At 44.0% G+C, this 12,480-nt stretch overlaps 1 protein-coding gene and 1 long non-coding RNA gene across 2 annotated transcripts; one reads left to right on the plus strand and one right to left on the minus strand.

Annotated features, from left to right (window-relative positions):
• The first annotated feature begins 4,824 nt into the window (after window positions 1-4,824).
• Window positions 4,825-5,184, plus strand: LOC130254280 (uncharacterized). Its single transcript, XR_008840665.1, has 3 exons — window positions 4,825-4,902; window positions 4,963-5,048; window positions 5,150-5,184. It is a non-coding gene; the product is annotated as an uncharacterized LOC130254280 (long non-coding RNA).
• Window positions 5,185-5,235: 51 nt separating this feature from the next.
• On the minus strand, window positions 5,236-6,128 carry FIBIN (fin bud initiation factor homolog). Its single transcript, XM_056493655.1, has 2 exons — window positions 5,428-6,128; window positions 5,236-5,297 (listed from the first exon to the last, which is right to left on the minus strand). The coding sequence occupies exon 1, from the start codon at window positions 6,044-6,046 to the stop codon at window positions 5,429-5,431; it is 618 nt and encodes a 205-aa protein (XP_056349630.1). The 5' UTR covers window positions 6,047-6,128; the 3' UTR covers window positions 5,236-5,297; window position 5,428.
• Window positions 6,129-12,480: the final 6,352 nt, after the last annotated feature.

Here is a 12,480-nt window from a genome sequence, read left to right on the forward strand (position 1 = left end):
GATCATTATGAATTAGCTTGCATTTTCTTGTACCTCTGTTTGAACCCTGAGTAAAAAGTGCATTACTTTATACAAATCTCAGATGGATTACATTAAATTAGAAACAAAATCATATTAATTAAAAAAGGACAAAACTTGCTGCTGAGAAAAATTGACAGCTCTTCATTAACCAAGAAGTTGTCCACACAGAAAGTGTGAAGGAAATAATTCTTTATCATTACCCTGAAAAAGGCATAACAAGGTCTTAGATAAACTCAGCTGAGAAACTAAAAGTCCACTGAATAATTTTTATGGATTAAAACCCAACACTAAACTGAAAATCATAGTCATATTATTTTTGAGAAGAGATAATAAGTAGACAGATAAAACCATCTTGCAGTTTGGAGTGTGTCCAAATTTTTAGTACAAATAATAGTATTTACACTATATACCAAATATATAACACCAAACCATTAGTATTAATAACAGTAAATCTCTATTACAGCACTAAAACTATGTTGGCAACTCCTGTCACAGGGAAAAGTTTGCAGAGTGGAAAATATGATGCAAGCACAGAGCTTTTTTGGTCATCATGCTCTCACAATATTCACATTATCCACTTCACTGGATAATGAACCAACCTTCTCTAGTAACACTCCTCCTCCCCCTGCCCCAAAAAGCAAAGTTTGGGCATGAGCAATGACTGCCTCACAGTTCCTGAGCTCCTACAAGGGGTGCACACAGCCTAGGGAAGGCTTCATCTGAGAAAATGTGATACTCTGGGCATTGTCTTTTTAATGAAAGAATGTTAATGGCACGCTGGAGCCTGCCAGCAGTGCCTCCCCAAGGTGAGGCACTTTTCAGGGAGGAATGACTCTGCCCAGACAGGAATGACTCTGTCCAAGCCACGTCATTAAAAATGTAATGGTTATGGAGACCATATGTTTTCCTTGATACAGAAGTAGTTGTTAAATCCTGCCTTTTCCAGTTATAAATTGATCTTGTAGGCCAGGATGACAATTCAATGAAGAAAATAAAATAGGCAGTTTTAGTCTCTTTACACATATGTTCATATGAACACACGTGTTCATTACAGCTTCTTTTTAAAGAAGCATGTAGCACAGTCAGGTTTTTTCCCAGTTTCACATACTGTAGGAATGAAATACAGACCCACAAAGTGAACAATTTTTTGCTAATGGCTCACCAGAAAAACATCTAGGTAATAAAAAACCAAATTCCCCAATGGACTGCAAGTAAAAATCCATTTTAAAAGACAGAAAAATTACAGACTTTGAACCCCCAGGCTTACTCCAGGAATAGTGTCTGTGAATGCACTTCACTCACAACACTTCAGTGTTGGCTGAAAACGTCTTTAATCATCACAAAATTGATATTCAAGAAGCATGAGCAAGAAACTGGTAAAGCAACATGAAAACCATCTGAATGGACAGCCACAGCTACAGTAACAGACACATCCAACAGAATTTCTCCACAAAACACACGTTTCCTAGACAAGATTACAACCAGAGCTCTGCAGCTCACAAGGTTCTTTCTAGTAACTAAGCCAGGAATATATTTTGCTTATGAGTTTATGTCTTGTCAAACTGCACCTGAGGACATGACAACCCATAGGAGCAACAATTTAGCTTCAGACAATTCACACACCCCAGCTTGGCTCACACAGGGTTTTTTTAAAGGCTCACCAAGTTTTTGAAAGATCCACTTGTCTCCTGTGTGAGGATGGTCCTGGGTGAGTCAGCCAGTGGAACTGCAAACTGCAGCTTTGCAATCCAGCCTGCACACTCCCCTCTGCATTCTCAGCCATCTTACTGGCACAAGGCAAGCACACTTTTGTGTCTCAGCTTTGGTCCTTGGCTTTGTGCAGGCTCTGAGCTGCTCTGTGTGTCAGTTAATAAATTCAGAAATAATCCATGTTTTGAAAATCATCAGAAAACATACAAAAAAAAAAAAAAAAAAAAAAAAACAAACCCCACTGTCAGCTCAATTTTAGCTCAAATTTCTGCATTCTGAAAAAGAAAAACTAACCTAGTACCAATGCAATATTTTAACAAAAGGACATAATGGGGATGATTGCTGCTACAATCATACTTTTAAAGCTCTTGCTTAAAAATAATTACCAAATTTTCAATGATAAAAGGGCTTTTACTATTTAAAATAGGCTGTATGAAGATCCAGATCCAGGGGATCTTCATACCTTCCAAACAAATAAGTTTTATCAGATAAAAAGCAAAAGCAGAACATTTATAAGATTGCAAAGAATATTGCAATATAGTTTTCACAGTTTTTAAATAAAAAAACCTGGATTTAAAACTTTAAACTGTTGAATATCACTAAGCACTCAGTTCTTGCAGGCAGCTCTACAAAAACTATTTAATGTATCAGCTCTGATTCAAAAATTATGTATTTAACATATGCACTTGCTTAGGTCAGCAAAAATTATGTAAAAACTCTAGTAGATTTAAATGTCCTAAAAGGTTTTTGTATTTGCTTCAGCAAATCCACATAAGATTGGCCATTTTTATTAAATGTGTGCACTTATACATAAACCAGACTCAGATATCTTCATTTTCTCCATTTAAAGCCTTCCAAAATCAATGCTACTGAAACAAAATCAGAATTCTGTCATATTTCAAATACAAAAATAGTTTATATTCTACTGAAACATAAAAAAGTGCCAAGAACTCATATTTATCATATGAAACATTAGTGTGGATTGCAAAGTATCACAGTCTTGTTTCCCTAGATGACAATTTACAGTGAGTGGAATGAGTTATACTGGAAATACCCACACATCTCCTGCTTTGAAAAGCAAACATTCTGCAAACATTCACTCTTTTGGGATGCTGTATACACTGGAATAGTTTCAGCTTGACCAAACATTTGCAACTGCAAATAGAATAGTCAAGCTGCCTAAAGCATGTTCAGGAAGCTGTGTTTTACACTACCAGTACTATTTTTCTATTAGGATTTGAATGCTGCTCTCAAATACCTAAAACAATGGCATGGTCATGCCATTTTCGTTTATTTGCTGATGTTTACAATTCATGTTACAGCAAATGACTCAAAGTGGGTAAACAGAGACTGAAACTTCCTTTAAGAAGCCTCTGGGCACAAATGGAACTGCATGACATCTTGAGGGGAGAAGCCCAGAATTGCTGCTATGTTTAGCTAAGGCAGTGAGCACACAAGACTCAGTGACTCAGCTCACTCCTGTGCTGTGCCATCCATCCCTAGTGGCAAGGAAAGTATCACAAATAAATTATTTTTAAGAGCTAGAAGCTGACATACACCTTCTAACTTGAGAACAGAACAGTAACACTGAGTGGTGACCTTCAGCACCCAGTCCAAGCTGGCTGATGGTGACCCACTGCAGCGCTGAGAAACTCACCCACTGAAAGGTTTGCAGACTGAAGTAAAACCAAATGGGAGCAGGGTTAACAAGAGCAGACCTCAAAGGTACATCAGCTTCTCTTCCAGTGCCATGAGTGCTTATAAAGGCTTAAAAACCCAAAAGTCTGCCCTACAAGCTCTTGTTATTGCTTTTAATGACACTTGCTCACCTCATGAGTCTGTAAATTTTATTTGTTTTTACTAAAATGCAAGTTTTTTCCACTTGGCAGGAGCTACAGACTTTCAAATTTTTGCTGAAAAGACACGTTTCAACAGAATGTTTTAAAATCAAGAGCATCTTGGAAACTAGTAACAAAAATGTACTTTAATACTGTTTTAAAATATTTATTACAACAACCTATAACCTTTTTTCATTCAAACAGGTATGCCTGCAGGATCTGTAACCTAATAGCCACATTACCCCAAAGTGTCAGTGAAATAGCAATGAGCCTAAAAACCCAAACAATCCCCACTCTCCTTCCCACCAGCCACTTTTGCTATTGTCTAGGACCACAGAGTTTTAATAACTTAGCTAGCACAATAATAATTTAGCTAGCAAAAGTACAAAGTCACCAACAAGAAAAGTCAATGTGCTTGCACAGATATCTTTTCATCTGCTTTAGAAACCAGCTCCTGGCTCTCAAATCTGAGATCCAAAGCTCTAATCACCACTAGGGCTCATTCTTTTTGCTATAAAAATCTGCACCAGCATTCTCAGGATCTGACATAAGCCTTTTTGGCTGCTTCTTGGGGTTATGATAGCTTAGAGTCACAGATAAGCAAGCCTGGAAGTACAAATGCTGCCAGAACAGTTCCCATCTTTCCAAACACAAATGGAATCACAGCTTATGTAGTGGAACAACGTTTAACGAGCATATAATGCATATCATTAGAAAGGAAGTTAACAGAGGTTTCACCCTGAAGGACTGACAAGAAAAGAATTTAAGTATTTGCTACATAGGAGCCTGGAAGGAGCTAGCCAGCACCTCACTTCACTTACACTTATGGCAGGTGAGCCACAGCAGAACAGGTGATACAGAAACAAACAGGGAACCAGAGATGAGAAAGCTTACTGCATTTTGCAACCAAAGATGAATGATACAACAGAGGGTAGATTTTTGAATATGGGGTATTAACTTAAACATACCTCGAACCTCCTGGTTTATAGAATTGTGCTATTTATTTAGAAGGCAAAATAAATAAGGTTTTTTTCCATGAAGAACGTGTTTTGTTTGAGTTACTATCCCTGGAAGTGTTCAAAAAAACGAGTCAATGTGGCACTTCTCAACACGGTATTCAGTCAAAGGTGGGACTTGGTGATCTCAGAGGTCTTTTCCCAACTTAGTCCAGGGTTTGTCCAAGGAGGCGCTCCTTGCAGGCAGGGCTGTGCCTTCGGGAGAGCGGCGCTGGGGCTGCGGAGCCTCTGGAAGGGCGGGGGGCAGCGGGACGGGTCCTGCTCAGGCACGGAGATAATCGCTCTGGAGGGGCTGGGGTGTCTCTGGAAGGATGGGGGTGTCTCTGGAAGGGCGGGGGTGTCTCTGGAAGGATGGGGGTGTCTCTGGAAGGATGGAGGTGTCTCTGGAAGGTCGGGGCTCCTCAGCCCCGCAGATAATCGTTCTTGAGGCGGCTGAGGCTGGGACTGGGGGTGTCTCTGGAAGGTCGGGGGTGTCTCTGGAAGGGCTGGGGGTGTCTCTGGAAGGGCGGGGGTGTCTCTGGAAGGATGGAGGTGTCTCTGGAAGGGCGGGGGTGTCTCTGGAAGGACGGGGGTGTCTCTGGAAGGATGGAGGTGTCTCTGGAAGGTCGGGGCTCCTCTCAGCCCCGCAGATAATCGTTCTTGAGGCGGCTGAGGCTGGGACTGGGGGTGTCTCTGGAAGGGCGGGGGTGTCTCTGGAAGGATGGGGGTGTCTCTGGAAGGGCGGGGGTGTCTCTGGAAGGGCGGGGCTCCTCTCAGCCCCGCAGATAATCGTTCTTGAGGCGGCTGAGGCTGGGGCTGGGGGTGTCTCTGGAAGGATGGGGGTGTCTGGAAGGTCGGGGCTCCTCAGCCCCGCAGATAATCGTTCTTGAGGCGGCTGAGGCGGGCGCCGTGGCTGCGCACGGTCAGCGCCAGCAGGTCGTACTTGTCGCGCAGCCCGCTGGAGACGTGGCGGGTCTCCCGCAGCAGGGCGCGGGCGTGCAGCAGCAGCCCCAGGAAGCTGTCGCCCAGGCGGGACTCCTCCCGGCCGCCCTGCTCCTGCCCCTGGCGGAACTTGCCCTCCAGCTCGCTCAGCGAGCGGTCCGAGCTGGAGTAGGCGTCGCTGATCTGGGCGGACTCGCGGCGCAGGTAGGCGCCGTAGCTCTCCTCGCCGTCCAGGTCGTAGGAGATGCTCCTGCCGATGCCCTCCAGCACCCGGCCCGCGTCCTCCACCTGGCGGCCCAGCACCGTCAGCTCCTCCCGCAGGCTGAGCCCCGCCGCCGCCGCGCCGCACCGCCGCCGCTCGCTCACCCGGAACAGCAGCTGGCAGCGCTCGGGGTCGTCGTTCTCCTCGTAGTCCCCGTCGGGGACGAAGTAGTGGTGCAGGCTCCCGTTGGACATCTCGGGGTACAGCGGCCCCTCGAAGTAGGCGCGGCAGAGGCTGCAGAGCCCCAGCAGCCAGGCCAGGCGCAGAGGGGCCGGCATGGTGCGGGCAGCCTAGCGCAGCATGGGTCAGCCCAGAGCCCGGCCCGGCTGCGGGGCTGTGCCGCACGGCCGGGAGCTGCCGGGGCTCGGAGAGCTGCCGGGGCTCTGCCGGGGCTCTGCCGGGGCTCGGAGAGCTGCCGGGATCTGCCGGGGCTCTGCCGGGGCTCGGAGAGCTGCCGGGGCTCTGCCGGGGCTGTGCCGCACGGCCGGGAGCTGCCGGGGCTCGGAGAGCTGCCGGGGCTCTGCCGCACGGCCGGGAGCTGCCGGGGCTCGGAGAGCTGCCGGGGCTCTGCCGCACGGCCGGGATCTGCCGGGGCTCGGAGAGCTGCCGGGATCTGCCGGGGCTCTGCGGCACGGCCGGGAGCTGCCGGGGCTCGGAGAGCTGCCGGGATCTGCCGCACGGCCGGGATCTGCCGGGGCTCTGCAGCCGCCGAACGCGCCGCGCTTTAAAGAGCCAGCCCCGCTCAGGGGGAAGCGGCCCCGCCACGGGCCGGGCCGGGAAGGGAAGGGAAGGACAGAGCAGGGCTGGGCTGGGCTGGGCTGGGCCGGGCCGCCCCCCGCTCCGGGCACGGCCTCAGGGCCCCCGCACCGCGCCCCGCATCACCCCCGCATCACCCCCGCATCACCCCCGCATCACCCCCGCATCATCCCCGCATCACCTCCGCACCGCGCCCCGCATCATCCCCGCATCACCCCTGCACCGCGCCCCGCATCATCCCGGGTTGTCAGAAGGAAACCCCCCTAAATCTGGCGTTACTCAGCTCTGCTCTTCTTGCCCTCAGAAATGACAGCTGGGCTAACAGCCTGGTCTGTACCGCAGCTTGGGACAGAGGGACTTCTCCAAGTTGCTCTAGGCCGCATAGCTTGTCATTGATAAAAATACTTGAGTGGGAAAAAGATGCAAGTGTGAAGCGTTAAACAATAAACCTTGATAGCGTAAGACGGGAAAACGAAACACAAAGTTTGTTCTAAATAAAATGTCTGATGTGTTCAAGGAACACCCCATTACAGGACGTCCCATTGGGCTGACTTCATAAGAAGCATTTCATTTTCATGAAACAATATTTTGGGTGAATCTTGTAGCAGAATTGTGGCACAGTTGAACTGTGCATGTAACTCTTAGAAATCTGTCTGTACCATTTTTGAGCTGTTAAATCAAGGTGAGATCACAAAAAGAAAGGGTCTGTAAAGTTGCCAACTCCTTTCACATAATTTTTCCTCTTTCATGTAAAAATCACTGCCTAGCAAAGATTGTACCAAATCCTGCAGTCATCCAGAGATAAAACTCCTGCTGCTGTTTGTGGGAGATTTGCATATAACAATGTTTGTATTACCTCCATTAGGTAAGTATGTACTGTAACTATCATCTCGACACTTTCTACATGTTGTAAATTACTGTGTGCTTACAGTTACTTTAGTTGGGAAAATAGCCCAGACACTTGAGATGTATCTTTGCTTTCTTCACTGTCATTCTGGGCATTGCAGATTAAAGGTTTATGGGGCTCAGCGGCCTTTGGGTCTGCTATTTCTTATGCTGTCATTGTTTCAGACACCTATAATTCAAATGCAGTCTTGAGCCCCTTCCCTCACATCAGCTTCATTCTGTAATCACGAGCTGTCCTGTCTCTGGGCACCTGTGAAGCAAATAGCTGCTGTAGAAACTATTATCTCAATTTCAAATGCACTCTATTATCTCAATTTCAAATGCACTGAGCTCCACAAGCTGCTCCCTTTGCTGATGGCTCCTTGAGAGGGTTCAGGCAGGCAGCTATTCCCATGTGTCTGGACTTAGCTACATAGCCAGACCCTTTAATGTGAGACTCACAGCTGCTGAGTGCAAGCCACCATTCCATGTGGCCTTTAACACTTCATGGTACCCGTGACACCAGAGCCCACTGAGGTACTTTACAGATGGTCATAGGACTAACACCAAGAGACAAAAGCAAAAAATAAACCAACCAGTCAGACAGCCAACAAAAACTAACCAGAGATAGCAAGAGTGATAACTGAAGCCTTCACTTACTGAATTGATTTAAAGTAGTCTCTGCAAGTTCAGGAGTCATTTGAGATCACAGACACCTCAAGATGAAAAATATTTGCAGTGTCTAGGCAGCTTCTCTTTCCAGGTAACTTTCTGTTGAGAAGCCAGGCCAGACAAGCTATTGTAACAGAGGCACTCCACTAATTTGGAAACATAATAAATTTGTAATTAAGTTCACAAAACACTCATATAAATAGGTTGGATTAGGCTAAGGTACTGAGCTTCAGCTTTCTGTAAAATATTTAAAGCTTAATTAGATAATCTAATATGAATACCCTTAAAGTGTCCATGAAACCATGTGCATACAAATGAAAATTGGGGTTTTTTTTTCTGAAAAGACATGCACTGAAAGTAACAATTACATTTATCTATCAAGACTTGAGTTGAAGGGTCTGAAATTTTCATCACAGTTAGCAGCAGGAACACCACAGCAAAGGCTGAAGTAACAACATAAAAATCAGTCAGTGTGGAACTTTGTAAAGTAATTTCTGGCAATAGCTGGAAGTTCAGAGGGCAATAAAACTGAAGGAAAACAGAAGGGAATTTCTCAGGAACACCAGAAAGCTGGGGTGCAGGGAAGCAGGGAAGAGAGCAAGCCATTCTTCTGCTGAATGTTGCATTTTCTGCTGGGAGTCCATAGGGATAGTGCATGACATCAGATATCTGGGGAGTTTTTAGGATGCATCCAGGAACCAGATCTTCCTTGTGCCATGCTCCCATGAAGGCCCTCATTTAAATCCTGGCATTGTTAACAGACTGGTTGATTTCAGTATTTTATCCTCCATGCCTGCTCAAAAAATTGAAAATTCCTTCTGTATAAATGAGGAAAAAGTCCAGGAAGCAAAAGTAAAGCAGCATACTGGTACTGTTGTCTTATAAATACTTGGCATGATATACTCTGCTGTGTCAAAAAGAAAAAAAAAAAAAAAGCCCTTGTTTTTCCACCAAACCTTAGTTTAAAGTAATATAAAGACCTGTAAAATTTACTCTGCATAACCTGGTTATGCAGCACCAAACCCAGAAATTGCCTATAAACTGATGGCAAATGCAGAGCTCAGCCCTGGATTTCAGGTGATAATTGTATACATCTTTTTCTGCAAACCTCTTTGGTTTTTGGCTCACATGTAGTTGCTATTTCTGTTGTAGATCGTGGTAAACTTTGCAGCATCAGAATATTTCAGATGTAAATGGCCATTTATTTGGAGAACAGAAATATGTTTTGTGGTCCTAAAGGCCCCAAAGGCTTCAGAGTAGAAATGTTTTCTTCTGTTTTCCTGCTATGAACATAAAGATTTGTGTAAACAAAGTCTTGTTTAGAGATGAGACTAAAAACTATGTGTATGTAATTTCTAATTGTAGGGTGCAGTGCTAAATGCTCAAATAGCATCAGGGGGAGGGGGGGATGTGTAAAATAGTCTGTGAAAAGTAATTCTGGAGGTTTCTGTAGGAAAATTGCCATAAGAACATACCAGAAATTCTGCAGAGTGAAAAAAAAAAAAAGGGTTTGGGGAATGAAGATTTTATAATGTATTTAGTATTCATTCAGTATAACTTTGCAATACAGCAGAAATTCAGGATCAGTATGCTCAAGGACAAACCTTACTGAGTATTCCAGGACCAGAAGCATGTCTGGGGTTTCACTGAAATGTTGAATTTCTCAGAAAGACATATTTAATTCAGAATTGGGACAGCTGACCAACAGATATTTCAAAAGCAAATTTGTGGATAAAACAACTTTATTTAAGCTAACTGATTCTAATAACCCTTTTCTCCTTCACAAACTTCAGGCTGAAACCACATCTGTGTCTGGGCACAGAATCCCCTGAGTCCATCAGCACTGGCCTGTCTTAGACAAGCTGTGCAGAAAATCAAATTCAGAAAACACAAGGGCTACAGAAAGATTGGGTATGAGGCTGGATGTGAATACCACTGATGGAAAAGGTCTGTCAGGCTGTTTGTCTCAGAAGTTTGTCATTAATATTGAGCCTCCTTCAGCTTCAGCCAACACCAAAATGATCTTGGCCTTGGCAAAAAAACATGGAAAAAGATTTTACCACAGCCCATCTCTGGAGTGGGTGCTGGTTTACTTTATGGAAATATAATTCCCTTAAAGTAGAAAACAGGCTATGCTCAGCCTACTTTTGTAAAGTGAAGTGATGCATCTGGATGCTTCCTAAGAGGGAAAAGGTTAAGAGAGTTGAAGCAGGATAAATGTGTACTAGTAACCCAATAGTGCAGTTCCTGCCTGCTGATGGAAAACCTTGAACCCTAAAAGAAATATTGCTAGCATCTCTTCAGCAAGATTCCTGAAGTGGAAATAATAACACTTCCTCAGTGGAAATGAAAACACTTATAAAACATCATTGCTGGCCAGCACATGGAGAAGTTTTGCAATTACTGTAAAAATGGTTTGTTACAGAGGCAGCATATCATGCTTTTAACCTGTTGATGTGATTTTCAGTCCTTTCTGTGTTATTTTTAGTGTTCTCTGTAAGCATGAGAGGCTGCATGTGGAAACACATACTTTGCAGTTGTTACAGAAGCATAGTTCACTAATTATTCATAAAAAATGCTATCTCCTTTCATCTAACCTGTTAGGAGTAAAATAAGGTTTTAAAACCCCCAAAGTTCCTTTTTGCTTCTCTCCCTGTCTCACAACATAGAGAAAGCTGACATGGTCTTCTCAGGCAAAGAATTTAAATAAAAGCCTTGGAAGAAATCTAGAAGAGTCTGGTGAGGAAATTCTGATGTCATCTCCAATGGGATTAATCCATTTTTACAGTTTCTCAGGACCTGTGATCTAGTGTATTCATTTGAGGAAGGGTCTTGAGAACATAAATTTTCTGAAGGCTGCAGGTCTGTTCTTTAGGTGAATTGCCCAACAGTTTAAACACACTAAAGAATTTCCAGTTTTACCACCTTTATAAGGATGGTATTTTCTGATTTATACATGCAATCTTATATGTTAAGATCAGGCATGAATCCTGAATAAAAGCTAGATACAGACACATTTATACTGTGTGTATACTCATCAAATCTCCTCTTCTCCCTGATGTTTTAAAGTATTTGCTCATTAATTTAAAAGGGGAGCCTATCTGTTTAGGCTAACCAACTGCACGTAGTTTTATTAGACATGTCTCCACAGAGGATTAGCCTTCCTGCCCGAGGTAAAACTGAAATATATATAATAGTATCCTCTGTGCAGATAAAAGTAAGATGAGATGGAAAATGTAAAAAAACCCCTAGGATTTACTTATTTAATCTCCTCTCAGCCATACCTGTCCATTTGTAGCATAAAAATAATAAATCTCCCCATGTTTCTATAGTAAAATTCACTTGTATTCATAGATCTACTTTTTAGGAGTTGAAAGATATCCTTTTCATATCCTAACACATTCACTCAGATTTTTATTTAGTTGTTTTTAAGAGTGTATTAAACATAAAACTAGTCAGACATTGTATGTGAGCAGCATAAACCCAGACATATGGTTTCAATTCAAATATACCAAAATCTCTGTGCTAAAAAAAAAAAAAAAAAACAACACCAAAAAAAAAAAAAAAAAAAAAAAAAGGCACCAAAAAACCTAACAAAAAATAACACTCCCTTTAACAAACATTTTTATAAAATGCTAATTCAAAAAGCAGGTGAAGGAATTACTTACAGTCAGCTGTGTATTTATTTTTGTGCAGCCATGGTTGACTGTTCCACAGGTTTTTAATGGCTGAGGGACACAGAGCAGCCATTCAGCAGCCTGAATAGTGTGTTATTCTCGCATGCTTGGGGCTGGTGCAGAATGTCACTATGGAATTTATACCTCCTGCTACAATTTATGACTTTTATTTGGACTGGCATGGCTTAGGAACTGGCATTCAAGGTTATTTCCCTGTGGCTCTCAGACCCTTCTGCAGAGGCTGCTGGTGAATTTGGTTCTGCAGCTTGAGCAGGAGCCCAGCAAGGATGTTTGCCCTGACTGAGAGCTGCAGTGTGGGGTTTTACACAGAGCCACAGTGTGTGGGGTTCTGCTCACCACAGTGTGTGGGGTTTTACACAGAGCTGCAGAACATGACCTGCCTCCTTCCCCATTCATGGTCTAGAAGCAAAGACTTCTGACTGACTTCAAAGTTTTGGGGCTGTTTTAGGCTTAGGACTTGGTTTAGATTTAGGAAATGTCACAGCTCTTCCAGCTTGGATGAGATAAACCCCATTTGGTGTCACTCACAGCCTCTGAACACCATGTTTGGTCTAAGGTCTCAGTTTGTTGGGTTCTTTGGTGATTTTTGGTTATGCTCCCAGAGATTGTGCCAGCCTGAGCAAGCTTCCCCATGGCAGGGTCTTTTCTGGGTGCTGGAAAGCCTGAGCCAGCAGTATCTTGGCAGATTTGTAAGGGTTTCC

This window comes from Oenanthe melanoleuca, chromosome 5, assembly GCF_029582105.1.
Source record: "Oenanthe melanoleuca isolate GR-GAL-2019-014 chromosome 5, OMel1.0, whole genome shotgun sequence".
In the NCBI taxonomy this organism is placed as follows: Eukaryota; Metazoa; Chordata; class Aves; order Passeriformes; family Muscicapidae; genus Oenanthe; species Oenanthe melanoleuca.

Coding starts and splice junctions, on each gene's coding strand:
- FIBIN (XM_056493655.1), bottom strand. CDS start 6,046: ATGCCGGCCCCTCTGCGCCTGGCCTGGCTGCTGGGGCTCTGCAGCCTC.